This window comes from Lissotriton vulgaris, chromosome 7 (assembly GCF_964263255.1).
Source record: "Lissotriton vulgaris chromosome 7, aLisVul1.2, whole genome shotgun sequence".
In the NCBI taxonomy this organism is placed as follows: Eukaryota; Metazoa; Chordata; class Amphibia; order Caudata; family Salamandridae; genus Lissotriton; species Lissotriton vulgaris.
Genome location: NC_141695.1, coordinates 1504785049 through 1504805154, shown reverse-complemented (window position 1 = coordinate 1504805154; position 20106 = coordinate 1504785049). Strand labels below are relative to the sequence as shown.

The 20106-nt window shown below is 43.5% G+C and overlaps 1 protein-coding gene across 2 annotated transcripts in view; it reads left to right on the top strand.

The window, feature by feature from the left end:
* Positions 1-20106, top strand: part of NDRG3 (NDRG family member 3) — a 392953-nt gene that overhangs the window by 364346 nt on the left and 8501 nt on the right. For both annotated transcript variants that reach the window (XM_086932352.1, XM_086932351.1), the window contains exon 15: positions 1874-1925. In XM_086932352.1, coding sequence (XP_086788478.1) covers positions 1874-1925 — 52 coding nt within the window. The remainder of the gene's footprint in view (positions 1-1873; positions 1926-20106) is intronic.

Genomic DNA, 20106 nt, shown 5'->3' with positions numbered 1-20106 from the left:
TTGCTCTGACTCTTTCTGTCCAGTACTGGTACTATTGTGGTATATATATCATGCTACATATTTAACTTGCTGCCTGTATTCCATGGCATCAAGTTCTTTATATTCCTCTTCTTTCGCCATGCTCCTTCTGCAAGTTAAAGGGCTTCATCCATCTGCGTATGGATTCTTGGTCTTACTATTAGTTTCTAACCAATGGGTCCATGGTTGGGGTTTTCATAGTTGATTATGTTCATTTGTGGTATGCAATTTCGTATAGCCTACTCTTCAGGATTCTATGATTGCCATGGGAGTTACGTTTGGAGTTCCTTTCTTCATGGTAAGTAGGCTTGGGAGATGGGGAGACAGAAGAACGACCGAAATGTGTCATGGTAGCGTTGGGAGAGTGTGGTCATGGCCTAAACACTTCACAATATTTCTGTATGTAGATACATGCATTTAAATGTATATAAATGTATCTCCATCGTGAAGATTAATCAGTTCACAATACAAGATATTGCTGCATAATGTGCAAGCTTCTTGCTGAGTTATCAAGGTCCATCTCTGCTTTCTTCTACAACAGTGGCAGTATTACAGGGAGTTTCAAGTTTTGACTGATCTGGTGAGGCATTAGCAGCAAGCAGTTTTTGAAAATTCTCAGACAGTGAAACAGTTGTGCTTTTTTTCATCATGATTCTCTGATTAAAGTACTTCACTCGTAAATCTGTAAAATCCATATGCATAGCGTGCTCCCAAGGTCCCAATGATAGGTTTCCAACTCCGCTCAAACGCATCCTGGGGCCGCATTACATATTGTGCACTGGGGGCGCAACGCGCACGATCGCCCACTTTGCGTGCCCCTGGGGCACTTTGGTATTGCAGAAGAGCCTGCAGACGCTTGTGTAATACCGATAGGAGGGAATCCCTTAGCATCTTCGCCCATGTCCTATTACAGACATGGGCGCAGAGGTGAAGACACTCTCAGGAGGCTCACTGACAGTTTGCCGCCTAAATCATGGCACACTGTCAGTGCGCCCCCTGAGAGCAGTCCTCTGGAGGAGGGTCCTGTGGAGGAGTGTGGCTCAATGGTTAGAGCGGCAGACCCTGATGCAGAGCTCTGGCCCGGGACCTGGCTTAAATTCCCGCCTCGGCGGGTCTTGGGCTCAATTTCCTCGGACCTGACAATTCTCGCCTCAGTGCCTATTCCAATCATGGGCCCCACGCTGCAACTCTGGGCAATAGCTTGCTTAACCTGCACACCGGCCCCAACAGCGCTAGGATGCCTGGCTTCACCCTGGGGGTGCCCAGGAGTGGACACTTCACAGGGAAAGCCAAGATGGGTTCCTCAGCGGTATGAGTAATAGTGCCAGGAAACCGCTTGGTGACAGTGCGCTCTACAAATACCTTGACATTTACATTACATTTACATTTACATTCCTCAGACATCCCCTTGCAGGCAGGTGCAGTAACTGCACCTGCCTGCAAGGGAATTTCTAATTCCCCTTCAAAGTACAGGCGGGTTGCCGCACAGAGCGGATTTAAAACAGCGGCTCTGTTTTTACAGGAATGCTACTGCCCTGGGGGCAGCGCATTCATGGTAATAGGGCACATTTTCATTGTTTGCGCCGGGTGCATGTTTTTAAAGGGGCTCTCAGAACACACAATGAAAAGGCACACTTACCTTAATACGGCCACTGGTTTCTGTAGCCATTCTCAGTCCGATTCCACGCCATATTGTTGTATGCACAGCACACCATGTTAATCTCAAACTGTTCTGTGTAGACATTACTCTGCTCTTTGATGCTAGGTCCAAAGTGTATCAAAACCCAAAAGGACAAAAATATAGACCAACCAAACTAGTAAAGTATTAACAATTGCGTTGTTTTGTCTCCTTCAGCCAGGAAAACTTGCAGAAGCGTTCAAGTACTTCGTACAAGGAATGGGCTACAGTAAGTATTCGTCTTCTTGGTGAACAAATGCCACCCACAGTATTTTAGAAGCCATAAAAATATGACCGTTATACTTTCTTTTTGCATAAGAATTGACCTAAAAGGACTTTAAAATGTCGGCCTTGGTAAACAGTGAGCCAAACTTAATTTGTAAATCAAGTGTTAACACTATAACCTACGTGTTTTCATTCAAGTGATTGTCTCTATACGAAGACCAAAGCCAAATATTTTCAAGAAATAAATAGACCATTAACCTCTATTGTCACAATCCAAGTAGTTCTGTAGAATGCATGACACTTCACACTACTGTAGAGTAGGTGCCTGCTTCCTTGAAGAGCGTATCAAATACTAATGAACTATATAGATCTAGCAAAGATTTATTCATAACAGCTATAATCATAATTTCATTTTTAGGCCTTGCCTACAGACAACTTTTAGGTGTGTTCATTGTCAAAGACCAATTATGTGTAGTTCTTAGATTGGGTTTTGGGTCAAGCCGTTGGTTTTCATAGTTTACATTTCTTGTCAATCTTGCTTCTTATTTGATGGTTTTCTTTCCTCTTCTTGTGTTTGTCCCTTAGGTAGAGCACAACTTATTTACCATGCTTTTGATTGGATGAGTCTTATCCTTCCAAATCTGACAGCAGGAAACCACTTTTCTTAACCTCAGCACTCCATTGGAGCACATGCATTTTCTTGCTCTCTAATAGGTGTGCTGAGTGTGCACACCCACTCTACTGAATGCACACACCCACACTCATGCCCTCAGCCTTGTTCAGTGTGTACAAGCATAGAATGTTGGACTATCTGGCTCTTTCACTTACCCGTATTGTCTGAAGACTCATAATTTGTAATAAGGGTTAACCCTATAGCATAGAATTAGAAGGCCCTCCAACTAATAATTCAAAGACCACAGTGCTTTAGTACCTTGTGAATGGTGTGGGACATTGTAATAGAGGATAGGTAACCCAACTTGTGCCTCTCTTGGCGTTCTTAAAGTATTGATTCTGCAGGTGAGTGCTGAAGGTTGAGTTTTAATTGATCATTTTAATATCATTTTAATCTTTGATCATTTAATTTAATCAATGTCCACCTTCAGTACTCGTATCTTGACCACTGTGATCGATCGATCACATTTAATTTAATCATTTAATTTTTGATCATTTTAATATCAGACTCCCATGTCTGATGCGCTCAATGGATGCTATATTGACACTTGTATACAGCTCTTGTGGAAACACACTTAATAAATGTAATATGTTGAGCCAACAAAGAATTCAAACTATATTTATCTTGGGCTCTATCTTGGCGATAGGTTAACACATTCCAATTGTAGGTAGTCAAATTTCATGGAGGATTATCATGGCAAGGCCTAAAAGTTGCATATATTGGGGTTCAAACCAATGACAATGTTTTTGACTTTAAACATGTGGCGCCTATTTATTCTTATGGTCTTTAATAACTTATATTATTGGATCCCACATCCCAGCCATTTTGAAGTCAGGCAGTGGCCTCAATAAACAGGGACAGGGCACATCTCATTCCCAGATCCCTCTGGCAACAACTACAAAACCTCTTTAGTGTGCTCTTATTGACCTACAATTAACCTGTAGGAGACTGTGTATTCAATTTCCTCCTTGGGTGGCAGAGAATTACCTCTGACAGGTGGGTCCTTAAAATCATCCAGTGGGGCTATGCCCGGCCATTCCTTTTCCATCCGCCAGACTTGTCTCCTGTTACAGAGCAGCTTTCCATTTTTCCATTTTGCGTCAAAGTACATGCTCATTTGGCCAAAAGAGCCATGGAGAGTACCAGCCTTGTATATAAGGAAGGGATGTTATTAACGTTATTTCCTGGTACCTGAGAAGAATGGAGACGTTTGACTTGTTTGAACTTTGACCTCTTAAAGCTTTCCCGTGAAAAGACAAATTTAAGATTCTCACGCTGGCCTACGTTATATCTGCCCTAATCCATGGGACAGGAAGGTGGCATTAAACCTGCAGGATGCCTATTTTTATATACCCATCATGCAGGACTACAGATGCCATCTGTGGTTGAAGGTGGGCCACAAGCATTTTCAGTTTGCTGGGCTCCCTTTTGGTCTCGCCATTGCCCCTCAGGTGTTCACAAAAGTGATGGCTGTGGTTGTTGCCCATCTTCCGCGGTCAGGTGTACCAATCCCCTCCTGTCCCCCACACTTAGACTGGCAGTTGAAGGCAGACTCGCCAGTCGCGGACCATCTCCATACAGCGGCGAACCTCCTTACAACACTGGGTTTCTCAGTCATCATACTGGATACAGTGTGCCATTAGGCCTTCCCTCCAAATCAACGAGCACAGGACATTCAGACTATGATCCAGATATTTCAGATGCTGTCCTGGGTCCCACTGAGATTTGATGTTGGTGACTGATGCATCAGTACTTGGTTGGGGAGGTCATCTTGGAGAAGTGCAATTCAAGGGACTCTTGTCTCCGGGAGAGACAACTCCACATCAGTTTCCTGAATTTGAGGGGGATTAACTTGGTGTAGAAGGTCTTTACTACCAACCAGCAATGGGAGGCTTGTGCATGTCCTCGGGGACAACACCACCAGTGTGGTACTGAAACAAGCAAATGGGATGGGATCCTAGGAGCTCTGCACCTCTGCAACTGGCTGGGTTGGCAGGGCATCTCCCTGGTTGTGAAGACATATTGGGATCTTTGAATGCCATGGTGGAAACCTAGGCTGGAGAAACCTAGTGGATCACAAATGGCAGCTATTCCCAGAAGTGGTGTGGGGCGTCTTCAACAATGGGGAGATGACTGCCTTGGTGAGAATGCGCAGTGTCAACACTTTTACATGCTGGAGTTCCTCAAAAGGTTTCTCTCTGTGGCCAGGTGCCTATTCCACTAAATCATTGTACACCAGGCACTGGGATAAGTTTGTGTCTTGGTAAGGTAAACACCAGACATACCCTCAGCATACCAAACTGTTGGATGCCTTGTTGTTCGTTTTATCTTTGGCTCAGGAAAGACTTGCAGTGGCCACTGTTAAATGTTAATTGTCGGCCCTTTTGGCCTCTTTACGTTTGCTGGAATAACCTTTTTTTGTTCAAACTACCTGTTGTGATGACATTTCTTAAAGGGTTGCTGAATTTGTTTCTCACATCCACCCATGTGTACCCCTTTCGAGCCAATTCACAGTTGTTCATTATGCCACTTAATCTTCTACAGTCTTTGTAGTTGTGATAACATAAGCAATCTTCAGGTACCCTCTAACCAGCTGCCTTATTCCACATTTTGTCCAGCCAAACTGGTGTTTAGAACTTGAACTGCATTTCTGCTGAAGGTAGTGATGCCTTTTCATGTTAGACAACCTGTTACACTCCGACATTCTTCGCTCTGCCTCCTTTCACGAAAGTGGAAAAGACACTATTGCTGGGACCACAAAAGAGTGATGAGCTTTTATATCGATTGAACTAAGGACCGTCTGGTAGACAGTCAGATCTACGTTGGATTCGTTTGAGCAAAGAAAGGCAAGGCAATGTAAAAGTGGACCATATCATGATGAATTGTCCTTTATATTAAGATATGCTGTGCATGCCTTTGGGGCCGTTGAGGTTAGAATAGTTTGTGGCTGGGACTGTTTAGTTTGCAGGAGGTATATTGCAACTGTGTGCAGAATGTTTAGACCACATTATTGTGAATACAGTGAGGATCCGGTACATGGCGAAGCAGTTGGTATAAAATGTGGATCTATTGGTCACATGTAGGGTTTGGATGGGTCATTGTTGGATTGCGCGATAGATTACCTGAATGTTGTGCTGTAAAACAATTAAATATGCATTTTTTTATAAAATGCTGTGCATGCCTATGAACAGCCTCCAGAAGGTCTGAGAGCTTATTCCACCAGAGCCAAGGCTGCTACGACTGCAATTGCAGGTGGAGTACCTATCTGGCATATCTATCAGGCTGCAATGTGGGCTTCAGAGCATGCATTTACAAAACACTATTGCCTCAGCAGTCAAGTCTGTCAAGAAGATCATTTTGCCTGTTTGGTCCTGTTTGGACTTTTTGATCTGAGCTATTCCACAGACCACCACATTGGGAAGTAATTATTTGGTGTCTATTCACAAGGTGAGAAATCTGTAGTTCGAAGTATCCCTCAGAAAAACAAGTTACTTACCTTTGGTAACGCTCTTTCTGGTGGATATTTTAGATAATTGTAGATTCCTCACCACCCTTCACTTCCCGTTCCATGGAATTGTCTAGTTTTCCATCTAAAGTTTCAGTTTAGCAGTCTCCACACTGGTGCTTTTAATTTGCTGACAGGCTTCTATCCTGAGTGTGGTAGAGTAAACGAAAGAAACTGACATCCGCTTGTATGGATGGTGTTATATGCGCCTCCGCTGGTCACTTCCGGATCGAAATAGTCTGCGCAGAGTCGTACAACAACATATATGTGTGCAGGATCACTGCTTTGTGATTTTTTTTGTTTGCAGCTTGGTGCCTGGGGATGTTCACAAGATAAGGCATCTGCAGTTAGGAAGAGTATCCACCAGAAGGAGCAGTACTGAAGTTAAGTAACTTGTTCTTCTTGGTGCTTTAGCACCGCAGGGCACATCTGATTAAGGCATTCCCGCCATCTTACCAGCCAGGACAATTCAGATTACTCAGTTTCTTAGGTCAAAAAGCCTCCTATCATCATACGTTCTACGGCACCTCAGACTGAGGATGATGTTGCTGCTTTGGACACTGACCACTGTTTTGAGACTTAGAATTAAGTAAGCTTTAATTCTCTCGCGCCTGGACTACGCCAATGCCCTGTTCAGTGGCTCACCGGCCTATTTGATCGGGCGGCTCCAGATTATTCAAAACGCCACCGCCAGACTTTTGGGGAATATCTCCAGGCGGATCAGTGTTAGAAGTTATCTGGAGAGCCTGCATTGGCTGCCGGTACAGCATCGAATCACCTTCAAAATTCTGACTCTGGCCCATAAAGCCATCAATGGGCGTGGCCCTGCCTATCTGATGAAACGTTTCACGCGGTACTTCCCTAACAGAGATTTACGCTCAGCAGCACAACATCTGCTGCTGGTCCCGCGCTTCCGGCGTGTCCGGCTGGGAGGCCTCTCTGTGACAGTAAAGGCCGCGCGCGCATGGAACGCCCTCCCTGCGGCTCTGCGTAGCATTGACGAATTCACTGCTTTTAAAAAAGCGCTGAAGACTCACCTGTTTAGAATAGCTGTCTAGTACGTTTGCTGGTCTATGCTCTGCGACTACTGTTCCCTTCTTTCCGCGCCAGGATACTCCGGAGTAATTGTGCGCGCTATAAAACAGCTTAATAATAATAATAATAATAATAATAATAATTATGGATTTGTGTAGTAAAGAAGAAAGGTTAGGGTCTGGTGTGTTGGATGCTTTATGTGAAAGTGTTAGGAGGACAGAATTTTGTTCACCAAAGATAGGATTGGGTAGTGACGGATACCTCCCTCACTATTTGAGGGGCTCCTTTTCATGATTTGATTGCAAATGGTTAATGGCAGTTTGATTAGATGTGATAACTCTTCCCGAATCAAGGCAGGCTGGTGTGGTGTTGTTCACTGGCAGTATGAAGTGTGCAGTGTAGCTATGAAGCGTTGGCATTTTGGAATCCCATGGAAATTCTTAATCATCTTACTTTCGGCATTGAAAGCCACTTGCTCCCTCCTTCACAAGAGTGGAGCCTTCATCAATATGTGGTCTAAAATGGACATTTGTATGACAGATCTGTTAGTTGTGTTTTAATCGTTTTGCAGCACTTTTCCACACCGCTGATGAAGATTGTCACTATATTTTGGAGGGAAACAAAGATTTTTTTAATCCCAACTGAATGGTTTGGCTAATGGAGAGATCACGAAGGGTGGGATCGAGGTGTGAGATCAGACAGACTCAAGGGGGGGGTCTCTGGATTCATGGTCTTTTTGAGTTTTGCTCAGTTAAGCAATGACAAGGTAAGGGTATCAAAGCTCTGTGGAAAGCCTTCTCATGTGTAATGCGGTCTACTAGGATTCCCATTTATATCCTTGTATAGCTCAAGGGGGTTTAATGCCTCTCCAGTGCGCTTAGCATAATGGATTTGTCAGCTGAAGGCAGATCTCTGCCTCCTCCTAGAAACACTGCGGCTGAAGTCGGAGCAACGAAGAATATACTCCACAGCTTTCTTTCCGCATTGTCTTTCATCCACATTGATACATGCAGCACGCAGTGGTATACTACATGTGTGTGGTGCTCACTATCTTCTAGGGGACTATCAACAAAACAAGGAGGGGAGTTGGGTCATAAACAGTGGTCCTTACCTAGGCCAACCCCTATTTTTCACCATTCTCTATGTATTGAATCAAAGACATGCATTAAAAAATTTAGTAATATCACCAGGAGCCCATTAATTAAAGGAGATTAACTCAATCTGGTTGTGGGCCTACAAACTGATAAGATGCAGCTGCGATGTGATAGGGAGGCCTGGGCATAATAGACCTTAGCTACTACATGTCCAAATAACTTCTCTCCAGTATGTGCTAGATTACGCCAGAGAGGATCCAGATAGTGCGTGGTTTTTCCTAGAATGCACCCTGTCTGACCGGCCACTGTGGTAGGTCTTGGCTCCCTAAGTGTCATACATTTTTCCAATTGTAAGGCAGGATTGTGAGACTTTAAGGTGCTGTGGACTGACCACTTTCCACCCTCCCTTTTTACACCACTCTTGGACAAAGCAGAGTTTACCCTGGGCTTAAGACACAGATTCACTAAGTGTAAAGAGGGGAGCTGTTTTAAGGTAGGAATGAATGAATGAATGAATGAATAGCGTTTTTATACCGCGCAAAACTTAGCCCCAAGGGGCATCAAGGCGCAATACGAACATACATGGAAAGTCCAGACTCCAGATAACTAGACCAGACGCCATTGGGAGAGCAAGAATCTAATATGCTTGAGAAAAAAGCCAGGTTTTGAGAAGTTTTTTGAAAATTGTCAAGGAGGATTGACTGGTAAGCTCAGGGGGAAGGGAGTTCCACAGTTTGGGAGCCAAGGTGGAAAAGGCTCTACCTCCCCATCTAACCTTAGCAAACCTAGGGACTACCAGCCTATTTTTTGAAGATGAACGAAGCGTTCTAGTGGGGGTGTAGGCACACAGAAGAGATCTAATGCCTTCAGATCCTGAGCCATGGATAGCACCATGGGCCAGACAGAGAATTTTGAAGGAGATCCTAGATGGAATTGGGAGCCAATGAAGGTCCCTTCTGGCCATTGTTGCAGACGTCCTCCTAGGGAGGCTAAGAACCAATCTGGCTGCAGCATTTTGCACCATTTGGAGGCGATGGATAGAGCCTTTATTGATGCCACCGTAAAGGGCATTACAATAATCTAGCCTCGATAGTACTAGGCCAGTTATTGCTTGTTTCCGGGCTGCCAAGGACAGGTAAGGGGCAATTTTCTTTAAGATTCTAATGGTGCCACAACAAGTAGACACTGTCCTATTTACCTGGGGGTCGAAGGAAAGGGCGGGATCAATTTGTACTCCAAGGTTCTTAGCAATAGGAGTGGGAGTCGGGCAATCGCCCAGGGATGGAGGCCACCAGTCCTTTGACCAGAGATCTTGGCTCCCTCCGAAGACCATAACTTCGTTTTTTTCACCGTTCAATTTTAGGAAGTTACATGTCATCCAATTGGAGACTGCCTCCATACAAGCTCTAAACTTGGAGGCGATCTCACAAACTGGCTGGGTGATGGATACCAAGATCTGTGTGTCGTCAGCATATGACAGCACGTCCAGGCCAAAGGATCTTACTACCTGTGCAAGTGGGGTAACATAGATGTTAAACAGTAAAGGGCTCAATGAAGAGCCCTGGGGAACCCCACATTGCACCTTTTGGGGATCGGAGAGGAAGTTGCCCATTTTTACTCTCTGCTCCCTGTGATGGAGAAAGGAGGAGAGCAGACTGAGGGCAGAACCTCCTAATCCGATATCTTTGAGCCTGGAGATCAGTATTGACGGGGACAGGGTGTCAAAAGCTGCTGTGAGATCTAACAACACAAGCAGTGAAGGATGTCCCTTGTCAACCACAGATCGAATTTTGTTTGTCACAACAGTGAGGGCAGACTCAGTGCTGTGAGCTGATCGAAAGCCGTGCTGGGAGCTATCAAGCATGTTGGAATTTTCAATATAAGTGGACAGATGTTGATTTATGTGAGATTCCAGAATCTTGGCTGGGGCCGGGAGTAAGGAAATAGGGCGGTAATTCTTCAAGATCCCTGGGTCTAAGGAGGGTTTTTTAAGCAGAGGCCTAACAATAGTGGTTTTCCAGGAAGAGGGAAAAATACCCTCTTGGATCGCCAAGTTCATAACTTCCAGTAGCGGGGGAAGCACCGACCCTCTGCAAGTTTTTAAGATTTTTAGCGGGCAGGGGTCAAGAGGCGAGCAGGACTTTGTGGCATCAAGTAAAAGATTGAGATTTTCTATAGATAAAGAGGGAAAACATGTAAGTGAAGGTTTCAGTAAAACATCAGCCTTTCCATTTCTATCAGGGATGGAGAGGGAGGATTCTGGTGCCTTAGCGTTAAGCTCTTGGTTTCTAATTTCGAGCACACTATAGATATCCGCAATCTTATCATGGAAAAAACTCGCTAAGCTGTTACAGAGTTCCTGAGTTTCGATGGTAGGGTCAGCCGGTCTAGGTGCCGAAAGAGTGTCGATAATGTTAAAAAGGTCTCTAGGGGATTTTAGGGATGTAGTCAGGTTAGTGAAATAATGCCTTTTTTCTTCCATTATCGCTTTCTTATAATCTCTGAGAAGGGATTTATGCAGGGCTTTCCCCCGTGGATCAGGATGAGCAATCCAGGACCTTTCTTGTTGCCGGCATTTCTGACGCATAGTTTTTAGGCGGTCAGAAAACCAAGGTTGGGAGGGGCTCTTTCGGGCTGAGTAATGTCGTTTGGCCGGGGCAAGAGAGTCCATAGCAGTAGTTAGGGCATTAAAAAGATCAGAGGCAGCCCTATTTGGATCCTCCAGAGAAGGACACCTAAGATTGTTCATAAAAGGTGAAAGAGAATTATCATTTATAGATTTATAGTTCCTTCTAGAAGACCAAACATCAGTCTTAGGTTTGTTGCCTGGATTGGAGTTTACTTTAAGAAAAAAGGGAACTGCCAGATGGTCGGACCAAGAGAGGGGAATAGGAGTGTCAGTCCTAAGTCTGGCATCATTAGAAAAAATGCCGTCAAGCGTATGAGAGGCCAGATGTGTGGGGCCATTGACCAATTGATGCAGTCCACATGCAGCTAGACCATCTATAAGTCCTAGCGTGTCCTTCGAATCTGTGGCCTCTAGATGGAAGTTAAAAGATCTGTTTGAGTAGGGGAGTTTTTAAAATCTGTGTCATATAGCAGCATAATATCAATTTAACATCAGATATTCTTGTTCAACAGCTTCATGAAGCAAAACGAAATATAAGAAATATGAATACAGAAGTGTAAAACAAAGTACATAAACAAAATGAAAGGAGCAAATTTATTTTTCAAAATGTTGTGTAAATCCATTCATATTTCACAGTGGATACTATCCAATATTCTTTTAACATGGAATATCACTCTCCATTCTTTATTTCACAAACGTTGCCAGTTTTCTGATCTCTTGTGCAGTATTGGCACTTCTGGGTCTTCTGAGATTGTACAGCCTATGATTTATTTATTTGCAGCTAGGACATCCTTCCAAACAAACAATAGTCTCTTTGGGACGGTGTCACCATATATGAATTGGAGTTCCAGTGTTACCACATTTTCTCCATGATCCGTCTGAAGAACCTTCAAGCGTTTTAAGTCTATCGGGTGTCAGATACCACATGGCCCTCACCTTGAGAGCTGATTCCTTATGTAATGTGGATTTGCTCTTTGCTGTACTATCCCTCCACTGGACTCAACATTTAGGCTCTATGTATTTGTCTAAAAGTGATTCCCAACTCTTCATTTATTTCCACCTTGATTGTGGCACAGGGCTCAAAAGACGTTTGTATATTTTCAAGACCACTCAGTTAAGGGTTCCCAATGATGGCACAAGTTTCTCAAAATCTGTTTAAGTGTTGCTGCCGCCTTATTTACCGGGTGCATCCCTCAATTGAGCAGTTATTGGTACCTACATTTATCTCTCTCTGTTACCTTGCTGGCTCTTTTACAACGATCAAAGGATCTGATTTGGCCCCTTTCTCCTGGAGACATGCTAAGATTATGCAGTCTCCATCGGGCTAATCCTTGAAAATCCTTTAGTTCTTTTGCTGTTGTGAAACCTTTATTGATTTGTCACTGCAACTGGGAAAACCTGGTCTGGTTCATGGTATTTGGTATACAGCCCAAAGAATTTCAGGGAGTTATTGATTTTGAAGGGTAGCCTCACTTGCAGTCTAACTTTTCCTTTTAAATCGTATTGTATTAGCAAATGTTTTGGATTTTCTTTTGCTAGATTTTGTACCTTAGAGGTGCTAAATAGTGTGAAGATGTATAATAGCAGTGGGATAGAGTATATTGGGTCCATAAAGTACAGTAAAACATCTGCAAAAAGTGAAATCTTAATGAGTGTAAGTTTCTTTTTTCACGGTTTTTCCGTGACGAATGGTTCACTGCTCAGTACAAATAGGAGCTGTGATTTCTGCACCCCCTCCCCCGATCATATATGGCGTTGAAAACATGCAGTTAACTAGGATTCTCGTTCGTGGATGTGTTTAGGAGGAGCCATGACCAGTCATACCTTAACACAAATCCGATATCACTCGGCTTAAAAACGTTTAATTTACCATATCGAAAGCTTTTTCCGTATCGAACGCTATCAACGCTAATGATATGTTTGTTTTTGTTACCCTTTTCGCCTAGGCAAATATTGTTAAAAGCATGCCAGTCTCGGATAAATCCTGATTTATCTTGCTGTGTCTGGTAGGATGGGTCCATGTGTAGCAGCTTAGAACCTTCATATATATTTTACATTGTTGAGCAGGAAAGGAGGTTTGTAGAATCTGCTGTGTTGGTCACCTTTGCCCGGTTTTAGGAGGACCACAGTATCCGCAGCATACATAGTTACCGCAGCCTCCACCTTGTCTAGACCTGTGAGGCTGATGGGAGATGCAGGTTTAAATGATTTTTTTATCTTAAAATCTGATAGCACTTCAGTGTCTGTTAAAGGGGCACATAAATATTCCCTTTGTTCTGCTGACATCATGGGAAATTGTATACTTTGCACTATTTGTCTACCCTTCTTGCCTCCCTTTGTATATACTCATTCATAGTATACCCGCCTAAACAGTTTCCCTTTTGTCTTTCTTCAAGCTTTAGGGCTTCATTTCATTCTTTTAAGTTCAGCTCTGACCCTGTTTTATGCTTAGCCCCCCTCCCAGAAAGTGATGGGCTTTGTAACCAGGCGCTTACATCTTCCTGCTTTAGGGGCAGCAAGCCCTCCCAGATCTATTCACAAGAAGGGTGTTCGTGTAACCTTTTGTATTTGTGACTGTCTTCCAGTCAGCCTGTTTCCTGTTCGTTTGTAGTTGTCCTCTGCTATTTTGAGCTCGACCTTTAGTTTCGACTTCAGTCATCTCCTATTGGGCAAGTCTGTCGCTGCCAGTTCAGTAGGTGCAGTTGTAAAGGTTACATTTATTTAAACCACTGTTTTTTAAACTGTAGCATACCATTACAATACCATAGTCTTTATAAATGCCCCCAAAAAATACCACTCTTAAAAGCCAATAAAAATCTACCCACCGCACAGGTTACATCCAAAAATTGCATATCGTACACAAGTCTTCTTGCCTCAGCCCTTGACAAAATCCCGTTTTTTTTTAAACCGCTTTTAAAAAATGTCTTAAAGATATAAAATATAAAGTAAGTCAAGTAAAACATGAACAAAGAAGCAGCACATTTTTAACACGCAGTGACAATTCTCCTGCCTGTGCCATATCATAAACTCTCCCACATGCCCTGCATAGACCGGATTCAACCCTCATTTGAAATCTTAGAACTGCCTAAATGCAGTGATGGGTTGTGTTTATTAGATAAATAGGGGAAGGGTGTTGCCTACATTGAATGCAAGCTGATTTATAGGGATTCTGCTGGATGAAGGACAACATTCTGCTTCAAGCAAATAGTTTTCTAGGCATGCACTGGGGAAGACAACTTTGCTCATTACTGCTTACACTAATGGCCTTACACTTCCAACCCTTATAATTTTCCAATTTTAGTGAATGATCGATGGAGATGCAGTAGCAAAGGTACTGTCATTTTTTATTGTCCTGCTCATGTCTGCATGTTCTGGGGCGACATTCTTGATGGGGTAAAACAGCCCACCAGAGCATTGTTAGCGCCATGTCTGAATGTCTTCCTTCCGGGTTGTCAGAATCACTCACTAAATGGCAAACGAGGGGAGAGTCACATTTGCCGTGAGTAACTAAACAATAGTTAGTCCTTATGGAAGATTAGGCAGCTACATGCAAATGCCGATTGGTTACTAAATATCTGGTGCCTATTGAGAAAAAATAGCAATTATGGCACAAGATGGGAACAATCGCTTTGCAAAGACATGGGGGGGGTCTGAGTTAACATAACGGAGATGATACTGTGGAAACCGGTCATGCCAGAGACATTGTTGGTGCTCGTAAAATGGTAGTATGAGGCTCTGCCGAAACGGGAGAGGGAGCAGTTAGTGGTCCAACCATGGGATGAGGATCCCAGGGACTGAAACTCCTGTACTCAGACAATTGAGGGAAGTAGAGATGAAAATGGTTGGGTTTAGTTCGGGCAGTGAGTTAGTGGGTTATCTGAAGGTAATCCTGCATGTGAAGTTTTACAGGGCAAGAATGTTGATCTTCAGTGCCTTATATGTTCTTTAGTGAAAATATTTAAAAAAAAATTGACCAGATCTTTTTTGCTTATTGATTTTTCAAACAGCCAATTTTTAGATGAGATGAGGAAACTAAGCCTAAGCATGTTATCTTACACATGCTGCTTCAAATAGCAGAGACAGCATATTCTTGCATTTGCTGCACTATCTTTAAAACTGTTAACACTCTACAATAACATCAAAATAAAAGAACCAGTGACAAAACATGCACTATTCTGCAATCGACAATATTCCCAGGTAAAGGGTAGGCATGTGACTAATGATGAAAACATGTTAGGGTGAGATGGATCTAAGACAATAATTAAGCCACTAATAATTTTGGGTTAATTTTATACTGTATACTCGGAGTTGTGTCCCCTTCTCCTTTAATGATGCTGCAGTGAGGCGGGTTCGATCAGTTTCTGACACACTTATTTCTTTGGTGGGCTAAAATTAATTGAAATTGCACTTTATTTGGCTGTTGTTTACATAACTTTGTCTGCTAACTGAATACAGTACCTGAATTTGCAGCTAATGATAATTGCTCATTTAAACTGCACAAAGATTTTTTTTTAACTATTTGTTCCTTTTTCAAAACTGCCCTGACCTTTTACAAAGTGAAGTACTTCTAACAGTGCCACATCGTTAGAATGGCAGTCAGTGGGAAGTTAAATGCGAAGCGGGCGCGGAGCACTTTAGACGGGCTGTGTTTAACAGAAGGAGGGAAATTACCTGGACATCGAGCAACACCTTTTTGAGTAAGGCGCACTCTAGTGTTTTTAAGCCTTCAGCAGGAGGAGCCTTCCCTTTCTTTATCTTAATGGCCACATTGGGGATGCGCGCAGCGGGTGCGCCTAAGGCATGCCCATCTACGTCCTGACCGCGGCCAGCACCAGCCTCTAAGACTGGTTAGCAGCAGATGGTCTCTTAAGGCTTACTTACACTTCAACTTAGCTAAATGGTATGCGAGGGATAGCAAACAAGTGTAGTCCTTTTCTGTTCAGTTGTCGATCCCATTTCTTGTGCTGATTGTAAGCACCGCCTACACCCCCTGAACCAGAAGCCCAACAATGCTAGGTCCAAGTAAAAATCAGAAGGTTTTTAAGGCCTCCTTGATCAATATCCGCTCCATGCATAAGAATGCCTTGGATATAAATATCACTTGTTAGAGGAGGGTAGTTTGGATGCTCTCCATCACAGAAACCTCGTTGTATGAGGATTAATGTCCAGAACTGCAACTTGCCCCTCTGAGAACTGTGTATGCGCGTTCCCTTAGGGTGGGAAAAAGGGGGGGGGGTAGTTGCTATCATATATGAGAAGGCCTACAATTGCATAACATTTAAATTTGATGACATGATTGGAGTTTAAGCCCTTGGTTTTAGTATCTCTTCCTGAGGGCAGTACTCCCTCTTAGGGGCATTAGTCTATCGCCTCCCCAGGATCGGCTGGTGACTTTATAGCATCCCTAGATCAAGCCTTAGCCTCTAAATGTATCACCTATGCAACCGTCACCATTCGAGGTGACGTTAATATTCACCTGGATAAGGTAGACTATCCAATGACAATACGTTTTTTAGAAACCCTGTTCTTTTGTAAATCTAATTCGTGCAGATACGGGCCTGACACAAAAGGCTAGACATGCCATAAATGGCATCCTATCCAACACATGGAGAACCTGTTCCAGGTACCCTGGTCAGGCCAATTTTTAGTTCCATTGTCCTGGCAGTTTGAACGTCTCAAGGAAACCAAACTCCCGCCAATTGAAGAGTGGGAATAGATGTTGGAACAAGGTATCTACCTCAGAAGCACCCTGATTGAATCCAAACCAGTTATTACAGATCCAGTCACAAAGGGTGACCCTGCCATTAGGTGCTGGCTGATGAAGGGGGCAGATTCTTTGGCACCTATGACGGTCGTAAGGAAAACCGCTCCAGCCTGTGCAGCCCAATGGTTTTCTCAGAAGTTAGCACTGGAAAGAGCTACGTGCAAAAAACTGGAAAGAGCGTGGTATCGCCACTATTGAGAAACAGATAACACGTGTTACAAACTGGCCTTGAAGGTCTACCATCAGAACCTTACCGGGGATTGGAGCACCTTCTATTCTCAGTGTATTAAAGAGGCAGACAATTATGGGAAGGAGATTTTCAAAATTGTCGCCAGGTTTACGGGCCCTAAAACCATGTTCCCACCCTCACTAGAGATTAGATAAACACTATGCTGGAGACTCTGCGACTTCTTTTGAGAGCAAGATCCTCAAAATTCACACCAATGTAGTGGGTGGGAATCGTCCAGACCTTGTGCCAGGGTCGGTAGACATAGTAGACCAACAGCAGATTCAAAACTTTTGTCTTTTCAGGCCCCTTCCATGGAGGTATTGATAACTGTTCGGAAAACTGTAGGTCAGGGTCCCCGGACGAACCCATTTCACCCCATATCCAGAAGTCTATTTTGGATATCATTGCTCCTATCTATCAGGAGCTATTTGCCATCTTCTTCCATTCAGGCACTATGCCAGATGACTGGAAAAGTAAAAAAAAAAAAAAAAAGAATGAGGTGGAGGAACAGATATCACAAAATAATTACATCGGAGTACATTTAATTACTCCAGTGCATAGGGTCCTAATCCCATCCAATTTTGATTTATTTAAAAAAAAGAAAGTCTCATTCATAGTTCATTCCAAGCCGCAGCCGTAAGTTATTTCTTATTTCATATCTGGTTGGGACTATTCATCTTTTTACATATATTCAACAAACAAATTATATATACACAAAACATCGAATAAAACATACAAAAATAATCAAACTCATTTCCTAGACACCAATTCTTTATACCACCATTGTCCGTACACAAGACGGTCGTGGTCCACTGTGAGGTAACCCTTATGCCCAGATGAGGAACCCGCTCCACCTCAAAGCATTCTTTTGTTCTGTACAAAACAATTAATTAATGCCTCTTTTGTGATCAATGGTTTCCTCCATTTTCGGTAGTCTATGCATTTGGACCCCTTTATTTGGTACTCATCGGGACGGGAGTAAGAGGAAGGACCTATAAGACAATTATACAATATATACAAAACTGTTACTATACATCCATATACTTACGGAATGTAACCAAAAACTAGTCACTGTGGAGAAGTTATCATGCACCAATATGTGCTCTGGTTCCAGTAAGCATGATGGAAGAGTGCAGCATTCACTAACCTCATCCACGCGTGTATGCGAGATCACACCGTGATACCCTCCTAATAAATATTAACCTACATGTGTTCAATCCCCCACAGCGTGTATTCCTTAAGTGTATGTATTGACAATACATATTTAATACAAGTCACAGGAAACTCATACTACGATACGGGAAAGCTTCAAAATCTCCCAAATGAAAAGAAACCTAGGCTAACTTTTAACTTACTGCCTGTCGGGTATCTGCCATCCTCAAAGCCCGGAGTGATAGAGTGCGTACCAAGGGGACCTTTACTAACACTACCCATAATAGCCACATGAGGCTTAGCCAGACATGTCATTTGTGCGCCTTTAGTGCACTTTCAATGCTAAATCTATCTTCTTCCAGTTTATGGATGCAGGTTGGAGGGATGTTTGAGGATACCTTCAGATTCTCCATTTTACGAACTCAGTGAGCATATCTACCTTTGAAAGTAAAGTACCCATGCTGGGGAAGACCGTCCTAAGTTCCCTAAAGTGCACATCCAAAACTACTAAGGAGGTTGTGTTTTGGAGCATAGGGTGCTCGGTGACAATATGATGCATGTCTCGTAACCATTATATACAGTGCTGTGACTGTAATGCACTTGTCATATTGCAAACTGAACATCTACCACTTTCTGACGGAGGATGAACGTGAAAAGCAGGCCACAAATGTTTTCTGTTATGTGTATTTGTAAGGCATGCATCTCTCCCAGGAGAGTACCCTGGTGGCTAAAAAGAAATAGGAGTTGGTGCCCTGGCTAGGGCCTATTTGATGAGCCATGTTTTCAGTTTCTTGCAAAATTCAAGTTCTGAGCTGTCGGCTCTGATGTGCAGGAAATATCGGTCCATGCTTTGGGAACCAGGTATGAGAAAGCACACCTGCAGACTCTGGCTCTTCGGATACAAGGCATGTGACGGAGCAAGAGCCCTTCTGAGCCTAGGTTTCAGGTCGGACATGGAATCTTATGCAGCTGGTCAGGTAAGTGGGTTTTAGATTGTGTAGGTCAATTTGAATGAGGATTTTCAAGATATGGCGTTAGCAAATTGGGACCCAGTTGAGGATTTTTAGGTGTGTGGAGAGGAGTGCTGGATGGGAGTTACAGTGCGAGTCTGGCTGTAACATTTTGAATGGTCTGAAGTCTCTGGGTGAGATAAGCTGTGATGCCTACAAAGTGTGTTTCCGTAGTCCTGCTTGCTAGGTAACAGTTCTACCAGTATTGAGTGGGAGCCATCTGAAAACATTTCTGAGGAACTTGAAGATGAAGAAAGAGGAGTAGGCGAAGGTGTTATCGGGCTGGTCATTGACAGGACCACTATCCTGAGGTTCCTGGGTTGGTCGGATGGGTTGGCTGTCAGTCCCAATTCAGCTGGCAACCCTAGTGAGGTGTCTTTTTCAAAGAAAACTACCTGTCTTGTTGAAGTTGAGCTTTATACAGTTGGCCTTCATCCATTTGGTAACATTAGACATGCAGTGGTGATCTTCATCCAGGTGTTGGATGTGTTGACGGAGAGCGAGAGGATGAGCTGTGTAATCAGCAATCAGCATATGAGATGATGGTGATTTAGTGTATGATGACTTTGTTGGCGAGCAGTGCCATGTAGACATTGAACAGCATGGGGCTGAGCGAGGATCCTTGGGGGACTTAGGAGATCTGTTTTTTCAGCAGCAGAGGTGAACAGTGCCAAACTGACAGAATTGGTGTGCCCAGTTGGGAAGGATATGATCCATCGGAGGGCACTCCTCTTGTGCCAGTTTAATGGAGGCTTTTTGTGAAGATGGAAGACTATGCCCAGCATGACCTAGAGGTTGAGAAGGGTGAGTGCTGCTGTATCTACTCTGTCCATGATCCTTTGCAGGTTGTCGGGGGCGACGATGAGAGTGCTCACAGTGGTGTGTTTGGGCCTGAACCCAGCTTGAGAGGAGCCCAGGAGGTGGTTGTCATTGTGGTGGTTGGCCAATTTGTTTACAGGTTTTTCCAGAACTTTGACTGGGTAGGGAACCCAGAAGATCAGTATGTAGTTTGCCCAAGGCTTTCGTTCTACTCAGGGTTTTGTCAGAAGGAGTCTTTTGTTGGCATGTTATCAGGTGTCTGGCAGGATGACTGT